At 42.2% G+C, this 23290-nt stretch overlaps 1 protein-coding gene across 4 annotated transcripts in view; it reads right to left on the minus strand.

Moving 5' to 3' along the window:
* Positions 1–570: 570 nt before the first annotated feature.
* INTS2 (integrator complex subunit 2) overlaps positions 571–23290 on the minus strand; it is a 337549-nt gene continuing 314829 nt past the window's right edge. For all 4 annotated transcript variants that reach the window (XM_075589643.1, XM_075589642.1, XM_075589646.1 and 1 more), the window contains 2 exons: positions 3665–3841; positions 571–2246 (listed from right to left, as the gene is read on the minus strand). In XM_075589643.1, the coding sequence (XP_075445758.1) occupies positions 2074–2246; positions 3665–3841 (350 nt within the window). In that variant the 3' untranslated portion in view covers positions 571–2073. The remainder of the gene's footprint in view (positions 2247–3664; positions 3842–23290) is intronic.

Here is a 23290-nt window from a genome sequence, read left to right on the forward strand (position 1 = left end):
CCATAGAATTAAAATTCATTTCCCCCCAGATGTTAGGAACCCCCTCACCTACTGTACTTTAAAATAAATTAAATATGCAATTTTACTATTACTGCGCGCACACACACAGACTGTGTACTGCAGGTTGAACCGCGAAGGTATTAGACTTCAGAGACAACAGCTCGCAAGCGCCCCCATGCGTTTTTACACGGCATTGCAGTATTGCAGCCAGCCGGAATAAAATGCTTAAATCACAGCCGCGGAAATAACGCTATACACCCCGGGAGAAAATGACACAAAACCGCACATCACCGGGATACTCTGAAATTCGCGGAGCTAGCCAAGTAAGAATAAATTTGGTCGCCAGTGTAGGTCCCCACTCCTCCCTGGGGTGTTAATCTCTGTCATAATACAGATGTTCTGAATATTGGATTCATTCTGAATGGACTTATGCTTCTGTGAGCTTACTTTGTGACGCATCAATTACCACATATAGCATTTATTGCAGCTTTCTGTATTGGATAAATTATTATTAAGTAACCAAACGAGTTAATGATGCCCGATTGTACAAAGACGCATGAATCAAGTTGGTATAAAAAGTTATCAACTTTATAAAATCAAATACAGTTCATGTTTTTTGTGGGGAAAATAACATGTACAATTTATGCTGACAAAAAAAAAATCATGATTACAAATAATTTGTTTATTATTTATATAGGTAACACGGTATCTGAACAGAAAGTAGCCATGCTTCTAAACTTAATACAGTATGATGGAACGTGTTCTTGGTATTACCAATTCATTTCAATTAGGTTTTATTTGGTGGGGGTTTTAAACCCTTATGCTGCACAGATATAAAATGAAAATGCAAATGTTTCATGTGTAGGCCTCAAAGTAAGATGCTCACCAATGTTGCCTTGAGTTTGAAACATGAGTTTCTAGAAGCTGTAACCACAAGAGTAGCAGTACAGATTTTAGTCTGTGTAAGACCACAATACAAACTTTAAAGCAGCAGTCTGTGCGGATTACAGTTTGTTTTTTTAACTATATTTTTTCTTGTCGAATCTAAAGTGTTTTTATTTTTTTTATCCCAAGGCTCCATTCAGCAGATAGAAGCATATTTAAGTATTGAGTGACCGGAAGGTTAAAATGGAGATTTCCCATAACAAAGTGCAGACTATAGGTTACCATAGCAAACCTCAAGACGCCAGAGATAAGGAGGATGAAGGGGAGGGGGGAGGGGGGAAGGGAATCATGGTTTTAATATTATATGATAAACTCATTAAGGCATCTTCATTGGGATTGCGGTTTTAAATAATATTTAAAAATGTTTAGAGGTTTGTTCTCTAAAAGACTAACAGTTTTGAAACAGTAGGAGCATAAAGTAATGCTGTGCATCATTTTACAATTCATGGCCGTATGTCTCAAAATGCCTGTACCTGTAGATTAATTAAATATCTGCCAACTACCAGGACTCGTATGTAACCTGTAACCACTGACGGTTGTCATTATGCAATCCTAATGACTGGTTCCTATTTGTAGTCAAGCTGTACCCTGTAGGATGTTAACTTGGGCCTTTCTTTATAACTTACCTATAATAAGTACAGCAAAAAAGTTTACTCAGTCACCACACACACACACACACACACACACACACACACACACACACACACACACACACACACACACACACACACACACACACCTGAAGTGTTCATTTCTGTAGGATTTATGTACTAATAATAGAATAGTATAGGATTTACACGTTCCACGGTAAGCATTCAGTAGTAACACATGGTAAAACAGATTATTTTACCAACTATGGCCACATTAGTTTAAAGACATAGAACACCTTCAGGTCTATTCACTTGAACAAATCTTAAGCAAGTCTGAGCCTAATGGTTTCAGTACACCAGGTCAATTAATTAAACAAGAGAATGCAGTAAAGCGTAATAAGCACCCACAGAATACCAGTTTTCACTAGATTTTAGCCTTGCTCTCTGTTCTGTCTAACGCTGCATCTTCGCTATTTATTACAATAAAGTACAGTAGGGTAAAGTATTAAGTGAAAGCATCACAAAAAAAAAAAGTTATCTACACTCCTGTAACACTAATGTTAATTATTTCAATGATGGTACTTTCAACACGTTGACACAGCTGCACATCTGGATCCAAGCTCTCTGTATTCTTGAGTCCACCACCTGACAATGGTGAAAGTTTGTATATACCAGACCATTCTTTTGGCTTCTCTTTGAGTTGCTGAAGACCTATGGAACAAAAATACTGTGTGACTTATAATAAATTAATTCCATATATCTATAGTATTTTTAAATATAGTAACTGATTTTCTAAATTTTGGTTGCATTTGCTGTACATGCTTTGGCACTGTCTCATCATCATATTCTGATTACAACTGTTGAAATGACACCAAAGTATAAAATAATGAAAAATTATGTATGTGTAAAAAAATTGAAAAAAGTCTGCCTTACACAACTATCCTTGGACACGCTCATTCCACTCCACAACAGGTGTTTTAAATTGATTGGATTGAATAACTTGTAAACCCTATGCAGCTGTCAAAACATGAAACATGTATGTATCCTTTAAACCAGGGGTGAGCAACCAGGCTCTTCCTCAAAGCAATTAAATGAAATGCCGGGGGACCACGCAAGGCCTCTCTGTAACTTCTCTTACCTTGTCTCCGCTGGCACGCCGCTATGTTAACAGCGCGGGGTCACATGACCATAAGGCATCATTTGATGCTGGAAACAAGGTAAGAGGGGGGCGCAAGCAGGCAGGGGGAAAAGTTTGCACACCCCTGCTTTAAACCACTTGTACACAAACTAGGGGTTGTTGGCAAATTTCTGGGGGTCGTCAAAGGACCCCCTGCAGCCTGTGTATCCAGAAGCAGTCAGAACATAGCTCTCTCCACTTCGCTTGTTCAGCCTGGATGATGACATCGTAGATGTCCAAATATGGATATGCCGATATTAAGGCATCTACGACATCAACCAGGCTGAACAAGCGGAGTGGAGCTACGTTCTGACTGCTTCTGCTGGGTAAAGAGAAAGACAGGGAGAGACAGAGGAAGACTACAAGTTAGTTTTTGTAGTTTGTCCGACGATATACGCTGCGGAGAAGCAGCAACTTGCTCCAGAGTTAATCCTCTGTTTTCAGGGCCACGGGTTATTGGGGGGGCAGGGAGGGTCCAATTTTAATTTTCCGCAGCACTGCAGCCAAGTAAGTTTACTTGTCTCATCTGTTGGCCCAAACTTGAAAATTAAATAGGAAAACTGCTTAGTGGGCGAAAGTGTTACACACAAGACCAAAATGACCTAATGACCGTTGCCTGTTTAATGGATATTCATCTTTTTTATAAGGTGTAAAAGCTGACCTTATCTAAAAAATATGACAAACAAACCAGCAAACTACATGACTGGTAGTACAAAAAGAAAAAAGCATACAAGGCTCACATGCCTTTCACATGGGTCCAAACATTTTTTTCACATTTTGTGAACTACTCATCACCTTTCTGATATTTGTGGGAACAAGATGTGCAATGAATATTCCTTTCTTATGTCTAATTTCTAAACCTATTGACTGCTTTTTAACATAATTAGTTAAATTAATTTTAACATGAAAAATTAAGGAAATTCCACAAGTGTATGAAAATAGCAATACTCACGTGTAGTGATTGGGTCAACATCTCTTGTTTGAGTGGCCACATTTGATGCACAAACCTGTCCAATCTGTATAAGCAGTGACATGATATCCTCATATAGAGGAGGAAAAGCTTGGCAGAAAAATACCAAACATGGCAGTGTTGGTATAAAAAACGAATAACGCTTGGCTTGAGTTAGAACTGTGAAGAGAAGGGACAAGGTTGAAGAGGTTTTTTTAACATACAACTTTAAAAATGAATGTGACATATTTCATGTTAGCCATCATGTTGAACATTAAATTTAAAGTACCCTATAGCATTGCTACTACGGTACGTAATGGGTTCTGGCACATTCCGGTGCCCAGTGACATAGTAGCTGCGTCCTCCCCTTTTCGTAGGAAAAATTGCATCCTATGGAGCGCAGGACGTTATCTGAACTGATGGCAAAAGGAAGGGGGGGGGATGATACTCCCCTTTTGTCATCAGTGACAAAGCAGCCACGTGATCGGAGCGGTGTGGCTGCTTTTACTCTTCGAGTGTGGCAATCCAGGGACCCCATGACGTAGTGGCTCTCATGGGGTTTAAGGTAGTTTTTCTATAAGAGATTGCTCCTCTGGAGTGCTGTTCGTGACCTGGCCAGAGTAAGATAGGAAGAAGGACTTTCTCCTCTTCCGTTCTCATCATCAGTAATACTGTGTTCATGTGATCACACAGAGGAGTCGTCACGTGATTGTGATGTTGGGAAGGGACACAGGCACACTGATTCCGCAGCCTATTTGGCATTCAAAGGGTTAAAGCATCATTGTTAAAATAACTGTTCTGTTTTCAAATGCAGTATAGAGTATATGACAATTTAAAGACTCTTCATGAAAGAGGTTAGGGCTTCCCAATAATTACAGCAATTCTGTTGTGGGACCCCTAATCTCCTTTATCTCCCTCCAAATACCAATACAGCTGCAGTGCGAAATGTACTCTATTTGGCTATTAGTGTGGGTTTGAGCAGGGGTGCGCAAACGTCCTACACTGCGCCCTCCCCGCCTCCTCTCCCCCTGTCTCGCGCCCCCCTACCTTTAATGCGGCATCTAATCATGCTGTGGGGTCATGTGACGTCACATGACCCTGCGGCATCATTTGAAACCCTTCGTCATGGAGACGCGTGAACAGAAGCCTAGTGAGTTTACAGAGGCCTCGCGCTGAAGCGTGCGGGGCCTCTGTAACCGCCGCCCTCCTCTCCCCTCCCCAAAAAGAAAACTCTTGCGCCCCCCAGTTGCCGCACCCCTTGGTTAGAGGACAATACTATGACGGTGAAGATGTAGCCAGGCTTGATAATAAAGGTTAAGCCGTTTGGTTACCTCTGATCCATGTTTTGGGGTTCAGGAGTGTCAGCTCTTGGACCCAACTGTTGTAAAAGCATTATTTGTTATTATGCGACAATAAAGAATCTTTGTGTTTTTACCTTTCCAGTGATGTCAGCATGGAGGGATTGCTGTGGTATGAGTTTCAGGGGGGTATTTTGTGGAGAAAGTGTTGTCAGATTGTCTCTATCTAGTCAGGGACCGGAGTTGCTGGTTCCCCTGAAAATGTACCCAGGGATGCATGTAGACACATTGTCTCGGTAATATCTCCTCTTGAAAACACTTGCTCGACTCACCACTAGGGGTCCCTGCTTCAGCACAGCCCAGAAAGGTAAATGGGGCATAGGGATGTGAGGTGTCCCTGAAACAGTCAAGGGGTCCCTAGGTTAATGGGGATACCCAGTAAATGCCCAGGTCACCCAGAACTAGTATAGGGGTACTCCAACCATCTACAAGGTTGTGAGGGGACTTTTTTAAAAGTCCAGTCCTACACGTACGTTTACTGTATAGAGTGTGGGGAATATGGCTAGTAAGAAATAACATGCAGCTTCTTATTCTATTTCCCATAACCAAAAGACTTCGGATATTTTTAAAGTAGTACAAACAAGAGGAAGAAACCTAGTATGGGCACTCATACACCAACTGGATAAGTGAAATAGTTAATGTAAACTTTAATATCCAAACGTAAAATAAAGGGTATTAAAACGATTATTAAAAGCTATGTGATCCTAGAGTGTGAACACTAAAATAAATGTTCCGGATCAAATTGTTTACTGAAGATAAGCATCAATATGTATCTATCAGTAGTAAACAAGTGGATCAGATTAACCACTGTTCAAGGTGGAACCATGGTCAGTCAGGTAGTGCTGTACTATAGAGGTGTCAAGTAAATGATTCTTCCTAGAGCCAGAATCAGTAATATGGCAAATATCAACTCAGACACAAGCCTGGTCTGCCTAGTTGGTACAGCACACATAGGTCAAATTATCTCCAAGACAGCAGGTATGATGCTGCTGTGTAATGAAAGGAGCCCTTCCTCACAAGTGTAGAAAGGATATTCACACAGGGCAGGGTGAAGTGTAAGGCTGGGTCCATAGAGGGGGAAGCCACGCTGAATCGTGCGGACACTCCGGGCTGAGCCCCGTCATCCTCAATGAGGATGTCTTTAGAGGGGGCTTCCGCGAGCGTCCGCAGGCGTGCTGAGGCGCAGCGATTTTTAGCCGACAGCCAAAACTGTTTCTCAGCGCGCTGTCGGCTGAAAACATTCAATCAGGGCGAAGCAGCGCCATGACGTCGACGCTGTGACGTTGATGTCGGCGCTTCGCGGGCTATTGGCCCAGTGACGTCACTGCCGCACCTCCCGATCGCGCACGCTGGCTCGCCTGCACGTCCATGGAATCGCTCCTGACCGTGCAGGCGAGCCTCACACTCTCTCTCGCTCCCACACACTCTCTCTCGCTCCCACACACTCTCTCTCGCTCCCACACACTCTCTCGCTCCCACACTCTCTCTCTCGCTCCCACACTCTCTCTCTCACACACTCACACACACACAAACACTCACACACACACACACACTCTCACACACACACTCTCAAACACACACTCTCTCTCTCTCTCTCTCACAGTCACGCACACAGTCACATACACAGTCACACACACACAGTCACGCACATACACGATGACTGACACACACACGGTGACACACACGGTGACACACACACACACAGTGACAACCTATGACACACACACTCACAAGCAAAGATTGCAGTAGAAGAGCCTCTCCTCCTCCCCCATAGCCCAGTAGCTCACATGCAAAGTTTGCAGAAACAGCCTCTCCTCCCCCTCAACCCCCCCTGCCCGTAGCTCACAAGCAAAGATCTTCCTCTCCCATCCCATATGCTACCTCAGGCAGGAGGCTTGAGGCGGCGAGGTGTGCATGCGCTCTATAGCAGTAGGCTAGAACGAGCTCTGAGGAGGTGAGCCAGGGGCTGCAGTAAGTGCGAGCGGCCAGGCGGAACCCCTGGGACTGCTCCACGGAGCCCCAGGGTTCTGCAGAGCCCTGGATGAGGATCACTGGAATAGGCTGATACAATCAAATAAATTGGAGCTGGGGACACACTGACGCCCTGTAGGTGATAGCTCTCAGTACTAATTGAATGCAACACCACTTGACACTCAGTAGGTAAACGAGCGGACTCAGTGTGGAGTCTATTCGTGTGCCTCCAAAGTAAATACCTTTAAATATGTGTGGGGCTGGTACAGTTAAGACCTATTATGCCCCAACTAAGTAGCTAGATGTATATCAAGACCACAGTTGTAAAGGTAAATACAGGTACTGATCAAACACCAGCTCTGTTGTGAGAGCTAGTCAATAAAAGATCAGTACACTACGGAGGCTTAAATGTAAATATATAGCTAGGGTACACTGGGTGCACCCTACTACTGTGCTGACAGTAAACTACCTGCCAGGTTCCTTCTTGCTCCTCAAATCGTCAGATCAAACATGCAGGAGCAATGATGGAGCTCACGCTGCATTTACCGGCAAGTAATGTACAGTAACTAGCTGATTACTCACGGGGAGCATGGGAATCATGCGCGTGCACCCAAGATGCCAACGCGCGTGTTTCGCGTATACAGTACCACGCTTTGTCAAGGCACGTATAGGGGGAGGGACCCACTGAATACATGAATGTATTTATAGCCCTTCATTAATTATGTAAATTTTGTCCCATTGCCCCACGTGGTACCCCCTGTGCTTAACGCCAATAGTACTGTCTGGCTGCACAGTTGATGAATACATCTGGGGTACAAGCACTTCCACTGATGAATATGATAATGTACCTTAGCTACAAGGATGGTATAAGACCTCATAATGATAAGCAAAATATGTTATACATTTTGTTGTAATCACTATATTGATTAGAGATAAGGGGATACACTGAACGTGATAGGGTCTAAAAGCAAAGTGGATTGGTAATAGTAAATCTTAATAAATTGCTGGATATTCAATATTATTGTTACCTATCCATCTTCATCTGGTGGAAGAAGTGGATACCAGATTACCACTGTTAGTACAATGTACATTGTGTAAGTACTTAGATCATGATTCTAGGATAGTGTCCAAGACCCAAGCTACGCAAGTGGAGAAGGGGTTTAGTTCTATGTCAAAGACTTAAAGTATCTGATTAGCATCGTAGTCAGTGTATTCCAGGACCACTGGGAGTTTAGATAAATGGTGAATATGCGAAACCCTCGTTCAGTCACCGTGGGGACAGTGTCCTGAGGGTGTATATCCACCTTGCCTCATTTTTGAGCAAATGAACATCCTAGTCGCCTTTTCTGATACCTGGTGAGTACTGATCAATTCCAATAAACTTAATTGAATTGGTATTCCCATTTTGGCAGGAATTAATATGTCTAGCCATAGGTGTGTCACTTTTGTTCCATATAGTGCGCCTATGTGCTCCAAAATTCTTTGTTTAAAAAGTCTAATGGTTTTTCCTACATATTTTTTACCGCAGCCACAAACCCCCAGGTATATGACCCCTGAACTAAGGCAATTGATGAATTTACGTATAGTGTACGTTTTGGTATCATCGTTGTTATTGAATTCTTTCCTTACCTTGATGTTTTTACAGGCTTTACACCTCTGACATGTGAATGTTCCCATTGGTTTAGGCGTTAACCAGTTACTTGCTGGGGGTTCGGTGTAATGGCTGTGGACCAGGGAATCCCGCAGCTTCCTCGCTCTACGACTTACCATTGAGTGGTAGGTGTGTATTACCCCTTGGGTATCTGGGTCTGCTGTGAGTATGTGCCAATGGCATTGTAAGACATTGCATGCCAAATGCCACTGGTTATTAAAACCACCAATAAAGCGTATTATTTTACTTTCTGTGTTTGGTGTCCTTTCTTTCAGTAGATCCAGATGTGGGGTGTACTTAGCGCGTCATTATGCTCTTTTGATCACCTTGTTGCTATATCCACGATCTTTGAACCTTTGTGTCATGAGTTCTACCTGTTTTTCGAATTCTATGTTGTTGCTACAATTCCGCCTCAACCTTAAAAACTGGCCAACTGGTATACCATGTACCAGTGCTCTGGGGTGATGGCTAGCTGTCTGAAGTAGGCTATTGGTAGCTGTAGGCTTTTTATAGATGGTGCTTTCTAATTCACCATTGGCTCCTCGTGTAATCCTGATGTCTAGGAAGCAGATACTGTGTGGATCATACTCCAAGCTATGTTTCAAGTTACTGTATGTGTGTTTTTATTGAGAATGTTTATAAACTCTTTCAACAAGTCCACTGTGCCACGCCACAGTAGGAACACATCGTCAATGAATCTTACCCACATATCGATGTGGGTTGTAAATCGTTCTAGACGTTCGGAGAATACTACCTCTGACTCCCACCAGCCCAGATACAGGTTGGCACATGAGGGCGCGCATTTCGTCCCCATAGCCGTCCCCTGTATCTGCTGGTAGTACTTATTATTAAAGCGCAAGTAATTTTTCGTGAGTACGAATTCAAGTAGTCGGAGAATAATGGCATTGTAAGTATCATGCCACTGACCCCTTGTTGATAAACCGTGTGACACTGCTGTTAGTGACATCACTATATGTATTAGCAGTGTATTACTTGCTGAGTGTAGTTTAAGGGAGTTTAAGAAAGGACCGGGAGGTTCGAAAACGTCGCTTCTTTTTCCCTGCTGTTACCCCTGATGCTTATTTTTCTACATTAAATTGTTTTTGCATTTGAATTGGTGAGTGCTGCGGATCTTGTACATCAGTATTTTGTCTATTTTTGCTGCTGGATGGTGATCCTGGTTGCACTGCTTGCACCACAATTGACCAGATAAGTTGCTTTCCTTATACTTTCCCTTATTGAGTGCCCTGAACATTCGTGTGTATGTGTGTGTGTGTGTGTGTGTATGTGTGTTGTGTGTATGTGTGTGTGTGTATGTGTGTGTATATATATATATCGGCAGACGGTGTATTTTCACGCTAAGACGTTGGAGAATACAAGGGCACATTTTCATGGTGTCGGAAGTTGGGAAAGAAGCCACATTCGGGGTAAGCATACAAGATATATATTTTATCTGTATATTATCCGTCTGTGTCTCCTTGCCCAAAGAGCCCATAAGGTTTTAAAGTTTAGAAGTTTTTTAGAGTTACCGCTGCACCGGATGATCCAAGGTTAAGGAAAAACCATAGAAACACTTGAGTAAAAGACTCAAAGTGAAGTCAGGATTATATGAATCCTTGACGGAAGTATATACACAGGGTTATAGTCCCTGTTGAGAGATAGGAACAAGCAATATAGTTGGGTATCTGCTTGAAAAACTCTTACAGTGTCTGTGGGAAAAGTGTATTTTTTTTTAAGGGGGGAGGAGGATTGTAAGGGATTTTTAAGGGATTTTTTTTTTCTTTTTTCTGTATTATTGTGCATGGGCATGTCGTTATATATATAACATAAGATATATAAGACATATAAAGTGCTAAGTATATATAAGTGCATAAGTATATAAGTGCTGAGTATATCTGTGCGTAAGACATATACGTGATAAGTATATCAGTGCGTAGGATATATAAGTGCTGAGTATATAAGTGCTAAGTATATAAGTGCTAAGTATATAAGTGCTAAGTATATAAGTGCATGATATCACGCTGTGTTGCTCATATATTTTTACAGTGCAGTGCTTGCTTGATTTTGGTTATTTTAATCAAGTGTGTATTGTATTGTCTAAATGATGGGAAGGTAGTTTTGCCGCATTTCATATGACAATGATAAAAGGATTATGTTTGGGTGGAGATCCTGAATGGCTATGGTTTCAGCCTGATCCCGAGTGGGACATGCATTATATGGCATTATGTGGCCGCATTTGGGTAAAAGTTGTACCTCACATTGATGAGGCTAAACAAAATAAAACCCCAAAATTTGAGGAGCCAATTTCGCCACCCCCGCCTGATAATCTCACTACAATGTATTCCCAAGCCCCTAATGCACCCCCACAGGAGTTCTTACCTCCAGATGTTTTGCCCCCACCACCGCCGCCTTCTGTGATGTTACAAATACCCCCGTATAGTCCTATCACACCTGTGCCACTATTTTCCAAGTTTTGATCCTAACATGTTGGCAGCGTTATCACACTATGCTGCAAGTCATCACCCCAAACCTCCTGCATCCGTACGCAGGGAGGAGAGTAATGGCATTTGCCCACAGCCCTCTCTACCCACCTATGTGGAGTTGAGAGACGATGCAGAATCAGAGGTGGCACACCTATCTGAATCTGAGCATCATAAGTCGTCCTGTAAAGAAAGCCCAAACAGAAAGCTTCCCAATGCCGTAAGCTCCACAAAAGTTTCATCTCTCGTTTCACCCCCTGTCTCCAGGGAGAGTGAATGGGAAGACGATACTTCAGATTCGTCTCATTCCGATATACCATCACCCCGTAACCAATTGCCTTTAAGGAAACTTAAAGAAACCACTGCTTCAGCAAGTTCTGTGACGTCTGAGTCATCTGCAGGAGCCAGCAATCATAGAGTTAAGGATTTTTGTGCTTCTGTAAGGGAACTAGCTGAGGAATTTAAAGAGGTATTGACTGATTCATGTGCTGTAACATTAACTCCCGCACATAGTAATGCCAAACCTGTCCTAGTTACACCGCAATCATCTGTTTTCTTACCTAAATATACTACTAGGAACGATTTGATTCGCACTGCTAAAAAAACGCGAATATGAATCATTGTTAGCTGACACACAGGATTGTGCTGAAGCAGAGGTTGATTTTAGCATTATTAAAACTGATACGGAATGCGCTGCAGCCTGTTGCTTATATTTATATTCAGTAGTGTTTTCAGTGTTTTTAATGCAAATTTTATACCCAAAGGATTCAAGTTAGTTTAGCTACATATCAAACAACAATAGTTAGTTATGTTTTGAATGCTGTTATCCTTTCTGTAATATTGTTCATATATAAAATTATGTGAACAAAGGAGGGGTATTATTGCTGTTTATCATATAGCTGTCTAGGCCCAGAAGTTAGATGGGTTAGTGCCCGGGATGAACGAAATCTGAAATTATCATTTATTTATTTTTAAGAATAATGCTGAGTGCCTTTTAAGGTTGGCAGTGTGCTCGGCACTTTTCAAAGAAATTATATTACAAGTAATTAGTTTGGAGTTCTATACAGAATTATTTTAGTCATTTTTTTTTTCTTTTGGTTTGGCAATAGCTGAGGCACCAATTTGAATGAATTTATATTGTAGCAAAGTCAAGACCACAGTGACTGTGTAGTAAAACAATTAGTAAGTATTGTATGCAACTGATATATTTTTGAGTCTCTCTAGGCACATGTCAAAGTTGAAAGTGCACCTACGAGAGATGGGTTAATGGTCAAGCATTTCCTACGCAAGAACGTTCTTCATCCCAGATGAAAAGGCGCTACTACTACTATTAAAAGTACTACTCATCACCACTACAGCAAATAAAGTGGCAGAGGTCTCTTTTTGGATCCACGTTACGCATATGAAACTTATCCCAGCACCACCCACAGTTGCTTCAATCTGCACCGTATCCAAAGTGGAAAAGCCTAGAGACACAGCCAAAATTCCAGGCCTCAACATATGAACTTTGAACTTTTTAATAATCTTTTTTCTTTACAGGTTTTGTTATTTTAATTATAAATGTATAGTCTATTAGGTTTGTGTAAATAAGTGTGCACACAAAGACGATAGGGTAGGAACAGGTATATTTTGTTTAGTAATTGTTATTTTGTTTTTATTGATTTGTGTATAGCATATATGCACACCTTTTGTCACACAATGGAATCCTAGTAAACAAAGCCCATATTTTATGTATAATATAATCCAATATACTATCTATATTCAATAGGTTGCACCCCAGGAAAAATGAGTGTTATATTTAACCCCTTGAGAAAAAATCAATATGAAATAAGACATTTGTAGAACCATCTATAGGAAATTGGTTACGAAGGGTGTAGAAATAAGAGTTTGCCCTAGGGAAGTTATTGACTCTGTGATAGGAGGACAGATAGAACATTACCCTGCAACTAGAATAGTTTATGTTATTTGGGGAAAATAGTCCAGTGTTTAAAGGTAGAGATGACGGATGGGATTTGTTGGGACTTGGTGGTTGGATTAGTTCTCTGGAAGCGAAGCTATTGGATGCTTTTGTGTGTGTGTCTGTCCTACTCATCACTCTCTATGTATGTGTCATATGCAGTAAACTTTGATCCAGAAGTGCGTTGCACCCCCACCGACGCTATGCCTCTTTTCGGTGATGTCAGCAGTCCCCGAGAAGAAATCAACTGTGCCGATATAATGGCCGAAAAAGAATGACAAGGCACAATTGGACAATCTCCTGGTCCAGCAGGACTATGCAATGGTTAACTGTTCTTTAAATAGACTGTCTCTAAAGAATAAGAGGGGACTAAGAAGATTGGATATGAGGCTATGAGGAAAGTGGGAGGTCACCCAGAGGCGTGTGTCAGCCACAAGGAAAGGATCATAAGTCAGCCATTTTTTACCATAGCAGCCATTTTTCTGTTTTGCCATTCTGAATAAATGCAGTATGAAAGATGCGTGCAAGATGGATATTTGTGCAATCGCTCCCGGTAGAAATTAGCCCCCACCAATTTTCACAAGTTTTAGCCGCCATAATGTGCTAATAGTTACAGAAGAGCAGTATGAATAGTAATTTAGTAATTGGTAATAGTTTTTGTAGTAATAGTCAACCTGGTAAACAGAAAAGATATCATACCAGCCACACCGATATATATCTCTCTACAAACAAGAACTCCTGTGGCCATATATATATATATATATACTGCACCGACACACTTTATTCGAGCAAATACCCAGTATGTACCTGGCAGATACCTGGAATGCGCCGCTCCTCACCTCTGACAAGCCCCGTTGCGTTTGCCTTCCCAGCCTGGGTTCATGCCTGGCTGACGGGCGGCTGATCTGTTAAATGATAATGATTAGGATTTAATAGGCTGCAATGCTTCGCGTGTCTACCAGATGGCATAAATTCATGAATTGTAATGCAGTATATATATATATACTGTGCAGTATTGCAGCCAGCGGGAATAAAATGCTTCAATCCCTTGCTGGAAAATACCTCAATGCACTCGGGCAGAAAACAGTCACAAACCTCAATACACCCGGGTATACCCGAATTCGTGGGACTAGCCGAGCTCGAATAAAGTGTGTCGCCAGTGTATATATATATTTTTATTTTCTTCGGACCCCCAAAACCTGCACCACTATTTCAGTACGACAAAATATATCAACAATATCAAAAACAATATAGTAGTTGTTAGGTTATGGACCCACGACAAAATAAGGGAAAGAGAATTGTTATGGGACTGATATTTATCGTTTGCATATTTGTAGTATTAGTTGTTATTATTTCATGTTACAAATTTATGTGTTTATCTTTATGTAAAATGATTATGCCTTTTGGTAAGTCAATTGATCACACATATGCATCACTGGACGTTAATGCCCCCATTCACAGTTTCCCAAATATGATACGTAACTCTGGACCTACTACCACTAGAGTCCAGATACCTTTGATGGATTATGATAACATTCAAATCCAATACGAGACCCCCATATCCTAGAGGTTAATTGTCATTTTGTGATGACAAAAGGGGGGATTGTAAATGTGCATATAAGGGGGGACTCCATTTTGATTGCTGGATAACCATTTTTCTATAACTATTCTGTACTAACGTTTAAGTCTCAGGAACTAATCTCATGCCATATGCCATACGTAATTGTGCTGTGCAGGCAGGTCTGAGAATGTGACCTGACCTGTCACCTATTTATCGCTAGCTGAACTGTATTTGTTCAGACTTATTTTGCCCTGTAGAAAACAGGAACTTGTCTTCAGCCATATTGGGCATAAGTTACACAACAATGCATTTCACAACATACTGCCATTTCCTTAACGGCCTCCTAACTCGGTATTGAGCCCCTTTCCCAGACCATAAACTGTCTAACTGTCATTTTGCTGAGATAGACAGACTGTGAAGTAAAAGGGGAAGTATGTTCTCATATGTGTGTTTTTTCTATGCTCAAGTTTGCTATATAAACTGGCTGTATACCCTTCAATAAATGAGAGAACAGTTTTTGACAAAGCTTCACTGGTTGTCTGACTCAATTACTGTCTTCTCCCGAGCTCGTCCGCCATTTTGTTTTCCCAGATCATCAGCGCTATAAGAGTGGGGTAAATCCTCCGGAGGTTGGAAGTCGTCCTGAGTCGGCAGACGGTGTATTTTCACGCTAAGACGTTGGAGAATACAAGGGCACATTTTCAATATATATATATGTGTGTACACAGACACAGACACACACACACACTCACAGACACACTCACAGACACACACACACACACACACACACACACACACACACACACACACACACACACACACACACACACACACACACTAACAGACACACATTCATTGAAAGTGAGGGGGCCCACCTGTGCAGCAGTTCATGTCCTCCACATGCGGCCAGCTGTGAAACCGACTGGGGGTCGGGCAGCCGGGCGGGGGGGTTGGGCAGCCGGGCGGGCAGCTGAGCAGGGGGGTCGGGCACCCAGCCGGTTGTGACGCCGGGCAGCCGGGCGGGAGGATGTGAAGCGAGCGTGAGGGGCGGGCGGGCGCAGGCTCCAATCGGTGCCTCAGCAGAGGCTGGCTCCTCAGCTCCTTGACGCTGCGTGATGTCATGACGTCACGAGCATCATGTTGTCATGGCAACGTGGCGTCTGACGCCGCAAGGCCATTACAGTTGGAGAAGGCGGAAAATATGCCCGTAGAAGCACGGAAATTTGCGTGCACTGCTTGGGCGGTCATGAGAGGTCGCCACGGGGTCAAATCCAGTCGCCCGGGCGACCGGATTTGTCGAACACTGTACGTATATATACAGTCATGTGAAAAAGAAAGTACACCCTCTTTGAATTCCATGGTTTTACATATCAGGACATAATAACAATAATCTGTTCCTTAGCAGGTCTTAAAATTAGGTAAATACAACCTCAGATGAACAACAGCACATGACATATTACACTGTGTCATGTTTTATTTAACACAAATAAAGCCAAAATGGAGAAGCTATGTGTGAAAAACTAAGTACACCCTTTCTGCTTCCATGGGAATTAAGATGCCAAGTAGCAGACAGGTGCTGCTAATCAAATGCCCTTGATTAATTGATCAGCAGCAAGTGTGACCACCTCTATAAAAGCCAAAGTTTTAGCAGTTTGCTGGTCTGGAGCATTCAGGTGTGTGTTAACACAATGCCAAGGAGGAAAGACATCAGAAATGATCTTAGAGAAGCAATTGTTGCTGCCCATCAAGCTGGGAAGGGTTATAAGGCAATTTCCAAACAATTTAAAGTCCATCATTCTACAGTGAGAAAGATTATTCAAAAGTGGAAAACATTCAAGACAGTTGCCAATCTTCCCAGGAGTGGACATCCCAGCAAATTCACCCCAAGGTCAGACTGTGCAATGCTCAGAGAAATTGCAAAATACCCAAGAGTTACATCTCAGACTCTATCACAGGTAACAGAGAGCAGTGTGGCGATGTCCGTAAGCCAGTGTTCAAGGATAGGAGAAGGCAGGGTAATCCAATACAAAGCAGAGTTCAAGCCAGGGAGATCCAAAGGTAAGCAGGGACAGGAACCAGCGCTGAAAGAGACAGGAGAGCCAAGCATAGAGACTGCACACACAGGGGTCACAAGAAGCTATGCAGAGCAATGAGCTAGAGGACAGACAGGGATTATAAAGGAGGGAGCACCAATGGGAGAGGAAGGAGGAGCAGAGGGTTGAGTGAGAGGTTGCAGGGATAGGTCAGAAGGAACGAGGGAGGAGACAGGGGAGTCACACAGGGATATGGCTTGAACGCTATGGGGGGTGGAGCCAGAGCTCTGGGAAGGCCTATATATGGCGCGTGTGCGCACGCCCTCTGTAAGGGTTGGATGCGCGCGTGCACAGTGTGAGCCAGGGAACGCGAGGAGCAGCGCGCCGCGGGGGCGCTCGCCAAGGAAGGCGAGAGAGCAGGAGAAGCGGCATAGGGAGGTAATGTGACAGGTGGGGGAATAGAAAGACGCCACGAGCAGTGAGTGCCGCTGAGGGGATCGGGTGTTTGGGGATATGTGCGCACCTTGCGGGGAACGCGCGTAACAGCTGGGTGCGCGTGAGAGGAACGCCGCAGAGGAACGGGTGCGGGAGGAAGAAGGGAGAGATGGACGAGCAGGCGAGGAAGGAAGGTCAGAGGCAGAGGGAGCAGGAGTGACGGGGACACATTGGGAAGCAGGAATCCCTTGAACCGTCACAAATATATCATGTGTTGTTGTTCATCTAAGGTTGTATTTACCTAATTTTTAGACCTGCTAAGGAACAGATGATTGTTATGTCCTGATATGTAAAACCATGGAATTCAAAGAGGGTGTACTTTCTTTTTCACATGAATATATATATATATATATATATATATATATATATATATATATATATATATATATATATAGCAAAAACAACAAAAAAGAAACGGGTCATCCCCTGATGAAATCCGCTGAGCCGGAAGAAACGCGTAGGGTCACGTGGCATAGGAACTACGGAAGGTGACCAGTTCAGACGCCAGAGCAAGGAGAGAGGACGTGTGTGAAGGATTCCCTTGGTCCCGGAGCTGTAAGAAGCAAACGGCGGCCGCAGGCAACAGAGGTGTTCCGGTTTTGAAGGTTTAAAATCCTTTCCAGCAAACACAGCAGCAGCAACACCAATTTGCAAAGACTCCCACCGCATCCAATACGGAGGACGACGGTGAAACCTCACGTTCATCTGGTGCATGGGCTGGTCCCATAACATGCCTTTTATATTCTGACAAAGTGTGAGTGTGCATTTGTCTTGTGCATGGATTATTAAACCTTATTATCTGATTTTATACAAGGATCGGGTGCTTTTTTCTTCTCTTTTCTATATATATATTCTATTTCTAAACATATACTTAACTCAGTATTATGGTATAGCCTATCCCATAGCCTCTCTTGCATACCCAGTTAAAATCAACCCCACACTGATGAAACCCATCAAGGTCGAAACAGCTGTCTGTGGGTGGTTTTCTGGGTATGCACCTTAACCCTGGCTGTGCTCAAAGCTGTGACCATGCAGTAAGCTTAAGCCTTAAGGGAACCATGTTAAAAATGGTTATTGAGGCAAAAAGTGACACTGTGTGCTCATTTGCATGTCATTTCCCAGAATCCCTTGCTGCAGTGGAAGTGCTGTATGCTGGGTGATAATGGGGAAAGGCGGGGTTGCAGACCTGCCTAAGACATGCAGATGAGCATACAGCTGTATTTGCATATTTGCTTTCCTGTGGAGGGTTTTTGTCACTTTTTTTACTCACCATAACTTAACCCAGTATTATGGTATAGCCTATCCCATAGCCTCTCTTGCATACCCAGTTAAAATCAACCCCACACTGATGAGACCCATCAATGTCGAAACAGCTGTTTGTGGGTGGTTTTCTGGGTATGCACCTTAACCCTGTCTGTGCTGAAAGCTGTGACCATGCAGCAAGCTTAAGCCTATAGGGAACCATGTTAAAAATGGTTATTGAGGCAAAAAGTGACACTGTGTGCTCATTTGCATGTCATTTCCCAGAATCCCTTGCTGCAGTGGAAGTGCTGTATGCTGGGTGATAATGGAGAAAGGCGGGGTTGCAGACCTGCCTAAGACATGCAGATGAGCATACAGCTGTATTTCCATATTTGCTTTCCTGTGGAGGGTTTTTGTCACTTTTTTTACTCACCATAACTTAACTCAGTATTATGGTATAGCCTATCCCATAGCCTCTCTTGCATACCCAGTTAAAATCAACCCCACACTGATGAGACCCATCAAGGTCGAAACAGCTGTCTGTGGGTGGTTTTCTGGGTATGCACCTTAACCCTGTCTGTGCTCAAAGCTGTGACCATGCAGCAAGCTTAAGCCTATAGGGAACCATGTTAAAAATGGTTATTGAGGCAAAAAGTGACACTGTGTGCTCATTTGCATGTCATTTCCCAGAATCCCTTGCTGCAGTGGAAGTGCTGTATGCTGGGTGATAATGGGGAAAGGCGGGGTTGCAGACCTGCCTAAGACATGCAGATGAGCATACAGCTGTATTTGCATATTTGCTTTCCTGTGGAGGGTTTTTGTCACTTTTTTTACTCACCATAACTTAACTCAGTATTATGGTATATATATATATATACACATATATATATATATATATATATATATATATATATATATATATATATATACATACATACATACATACATACATACATACATACATACATACATACATATATATATATACCATAATACTGAGTTAAGTTATGGTGAGTAAAAAAAGTGACAAAAACCCTCCACAGGAAAGCAAATATGCAAATACAGCTGTATGCTCATCTGCATGTCTTAGGCAGGTCTGCAACCCCGCCTTTCCCCATTATATATATATATAGCAAAACAACAAAAAAGAAACGAAGTAGCACCTCTATTATACCTTGACAAAACTGTGATTAAGTTTACCTAACTATGAATGCATCGAATGGGGTGGCAAAAGTGGGTATAATATACTAAAACCAGTATTATCCAAGGATTTTACGTTTATATGTTAAAATATATAATATATATATACCACAATTATTAAGGTTATGGTGGGTAAAAAAAGTGACAAAAACCCTCCACAGTAAAGCATAAAGCAACTGTAAATATTACTGTATGTTCATTTGCATGTCTTAGGTCTGCAACCCTGTCTTTCCCCATTATCGCCCAGCATACAGCGCTTCCACTGCAGCAAGGGATTCTGGGAAATTACATGCAAATGAGCTGCAGTGGAAGCGCTGGAGATATGTGCTATATGTTTAATACATAACACTGCTTCAAACTGTCGCCTCTTTGCCGCTTCATTGTAATGTATGCTTTTATTATTTCTATGGGACATGCACCAGGCCACTACTGATTACCTACAGGAGTGCCAGTGACCTTCTATCAAATTATATATAGAGAGAGAGCAGAAAATAGCCGTGTTAGTCCAGTTGCGATAGTGCAGAATAAATAAGTTCTTCAGTATTAGGTGATACCTTTTTTTATTGGACTAACAATTTATGTCATAGGACAAGCTTGCGAGAGTTCTCCTCTCTTCTTCAGGTCAGGCAATACTGATATACACAGAAATCTATGGCTAAAACAGTGTAGAGAGAAAAAAAAACCCAGATATGTACTGTAGATAAGGTAGGGTGTTAAAAGTGTTTGAAGCCAGGGGATGGTGACAAGGAAAGGTGGGGAGGGATGTAAGGGGGGGGGGGGGGAAAGAGAAAGTGTGGATAAGAATAGAGGCAAGCAGGATAATTACAAACAATTTTGATAGGGTGTGAGAAAACACTTGTTCGCATTAAGTCCTTTGGTTTTGGTGTCAAAGAGTCTTATCATTCTGAGTTCAAATGTTTTCCGTTCTTGGGTGCTTTTAAACATTCCATTGAGGATTTTGATTTTGAAATCATTTATGGAATGATCTGGCTGTGAGAAATGATGCCCCACAGGTGAGCAGTATCTTCCTTCTTCGTGATGGAATATGGAGTGTCTGTGCATATTCATTCTGCCTTGTAGTTTTTGGCTGGTTTCCCCAATGCAGCAACCGTGGTCACATTTGTTGCACTGAATCATATACACTATATTCCTGGATGTGCAGCTGTATGATCCTTTAACATGGTTGTGACTGGCTGAGGGATCTTGGCATATATGTTTGCACAGTTTGCAGCGTTTGTTGTTGCATGGTTTTGTGCCATTATCAGTGTCTTTAAAATCGTTGTGAAGTTTTCTGCTGACTAATTTCTGTTTGAGGTTTGGTGGTTGCCGGAATGCAAGAATGGGAGGTTTGGGAAAGATTTCTTTTAATGTCGCATCCTCTGCCAGCATGGGTTGCAGAGCTTTGATTATTTTTCGTATACCCTCTAGGGTAGGGTTGTATGTGGTCACTAGTGGTATGCATGTGGTAGGTTCTTTCTGTCTGTATTGTAGCAGGTGTTCTCGTGGGGCTTTTAGTGCAGATGTAATAGTTTTGGCAATGGTCTTTGGTTTGTATCCCTTCTGTCTGAACGATTCGGTCAGGGTTGTGAGATGCCTGTTTCTGTCTTCAGTGTCAGAGCATATGCAGTGGTATCTTATAGCCTGGCTGTGTATGATACCTTGTTTGGTATGAGTGGGATGGAAGCTGGAGTTGTGGAGGTAACTGCACCTGTCTGTTGGTTTCTTGAATACATATGTGTGTAGTTTGCCATCTTTCAGTGTTACTGTTGTATCTAGAAAATTTACTAGGTTTGCCGAATAATCCATTTTGAGTTTAATTGATGGATGGATGGAGTTCAGGGACTCGTGGAATTGTTTTAGGTTTCCTTAACCCTCTGTCCATATTATAAATAGGTCATCAATGTATCTGTAGTATTTGTAGGGTTTGTGGGGGCATGTAGTTAGGAATCTTTGTTCAAGATTTGCCATGAAAAGATTGGCATATTGCGGTGCCATCTTGGTACCCATTGCAGTCCCCATTAATTGTAGGTACATTTTCTTGTTGAAGCTGAAGTAGTTGTGTGTGAGGATGAATTCTATCAGTTTGGTAATTACATCAGCGCTGTATTTCTGATCCAGGGGAGATGTTGTAAGGAATTGCAGGCATGCCTCAATACCATCCTTGTGGGGGATGTTGCTGTAAAGGGATTCTACATCCATGGTAACTAGCAGTGTGTTGGATGGTAGTTGGTTGATGTTGTTAAGATTATTGAGAAAATCTGTGGTTTCTTGTATGAAGCTGTTGGTGCTTCTGACTAAAGGTTTGAGGATATTCTCCACTAAGCCTGATATTTTTTCAGTGAGTGTATCCATACCAGTTATAATAGGTCTGCCGGGGTTTCCTGGTTTGTGGATTTTGGGAAGCATGTAGAAGATCCCAACTCCTGGGTTGTTAGGTATTAGTTGCTTCAATTGTGGTTGCAGGTGGTTAGGGAATGTTTGAATGAGATTCATAAGTTGCTTTGTATATTCCTGGGTTGGATCATGTGTGAGTTTCTTGTAGTAGGTGTTGTCTGTGAGTTGTCTATTGCCTTCTTCTATGTATTTATTTGTGTTCATAAGCACCACTGCGCCTCCTTTATCTGCTGGTTTGATGGTGATGTTGTGGTTGTTTCGCAGTTCCTTGATAGCAGATCTCTCCATGGGGGATAGGTTGTACATAGTTTTTTTCTGCTGTGTTGATGCTAGTGAGGAAACTTGCGATCTGAAGCTCTGTATGTAGCCGTCAAGTATGACGTTGCGTCCTGTTGGTGGTGTGAAGTACGTGTTCTTCTTCTTGTTGTTTGTCTCTGTCATTATGGGGGTGCTCTCTTTTATCTACAGTACTTATCTGTTTTTTTTTCTCTCTACACTGTTTTAGCCATAGATTCCTGTGTATATCAGTATTGCTTAACCTGAAGAAGAGAGGAGAACTCTCGAAAGCTTGTCCTATGACATAAATTGTTAATCCAATAAAAAAGGTATTAACTAATACTGAAGAACTTTTATATATATATATATATATATATATATATATATATATAAAACACACACAGACACACAGACACACACACACACACACACACACACACACACACACACACACACACACACACACACACACACACACACACACACACACACACACACACACACACACACACACACACACAGAGTTGTGTGAAAAAGAAACTACACCCTCTTTGAATTGTATGGTTTTACATATCAGGACATAATAACAATCATCTGTTCCTTAGCAGGTCTTAAAATTAGGTAAATACAACCTCAGATGAACAACAACACATGACATATTACACCGTGTCATTATTTAACAAAAATAAAGCCAGAACGGAGAAGCCATGTGTGAAAAACTAAGTATACCTTATGATTCTATAGCTTGTAGACCCACCTTTAGCAGCAATAACTTGAAGTAATCGTTTTCTGTATGACTTTATCAGTCTCTCACATTGTTGTGGAGGAATTTTGGTCCACTCTTCTTTACAACGTTGCTTCAGTTCACTGAGGTTTGTGGGCATTTGTTTATGCACAGCTCTCTTAAGGTCCAGCCACAGCATTTCAATCGGGTTGAGGTCTGGACTTTGACTGGGCCATTGCAACACCTTGATTCTTTTCTTTTTCAGCCATTCTGTTGTAGATTTGCTG

The sequence above is a fragment of the Ascaphus truei genome, chromosome 3 (assembly GCF_040206685.1).
Source record: "Ascaphus truei isolate aAscTru1 chromosome 3, aAscTru1.hap1, whole genome shotgun sequence".
Classification (NCBI taxonomy): domain Eukaryota; kingdom Metazoa; phylum Chordata; class Amphibia; order Anura; family Ascaphidae; genus Ascaphus; species Ascaphus truei.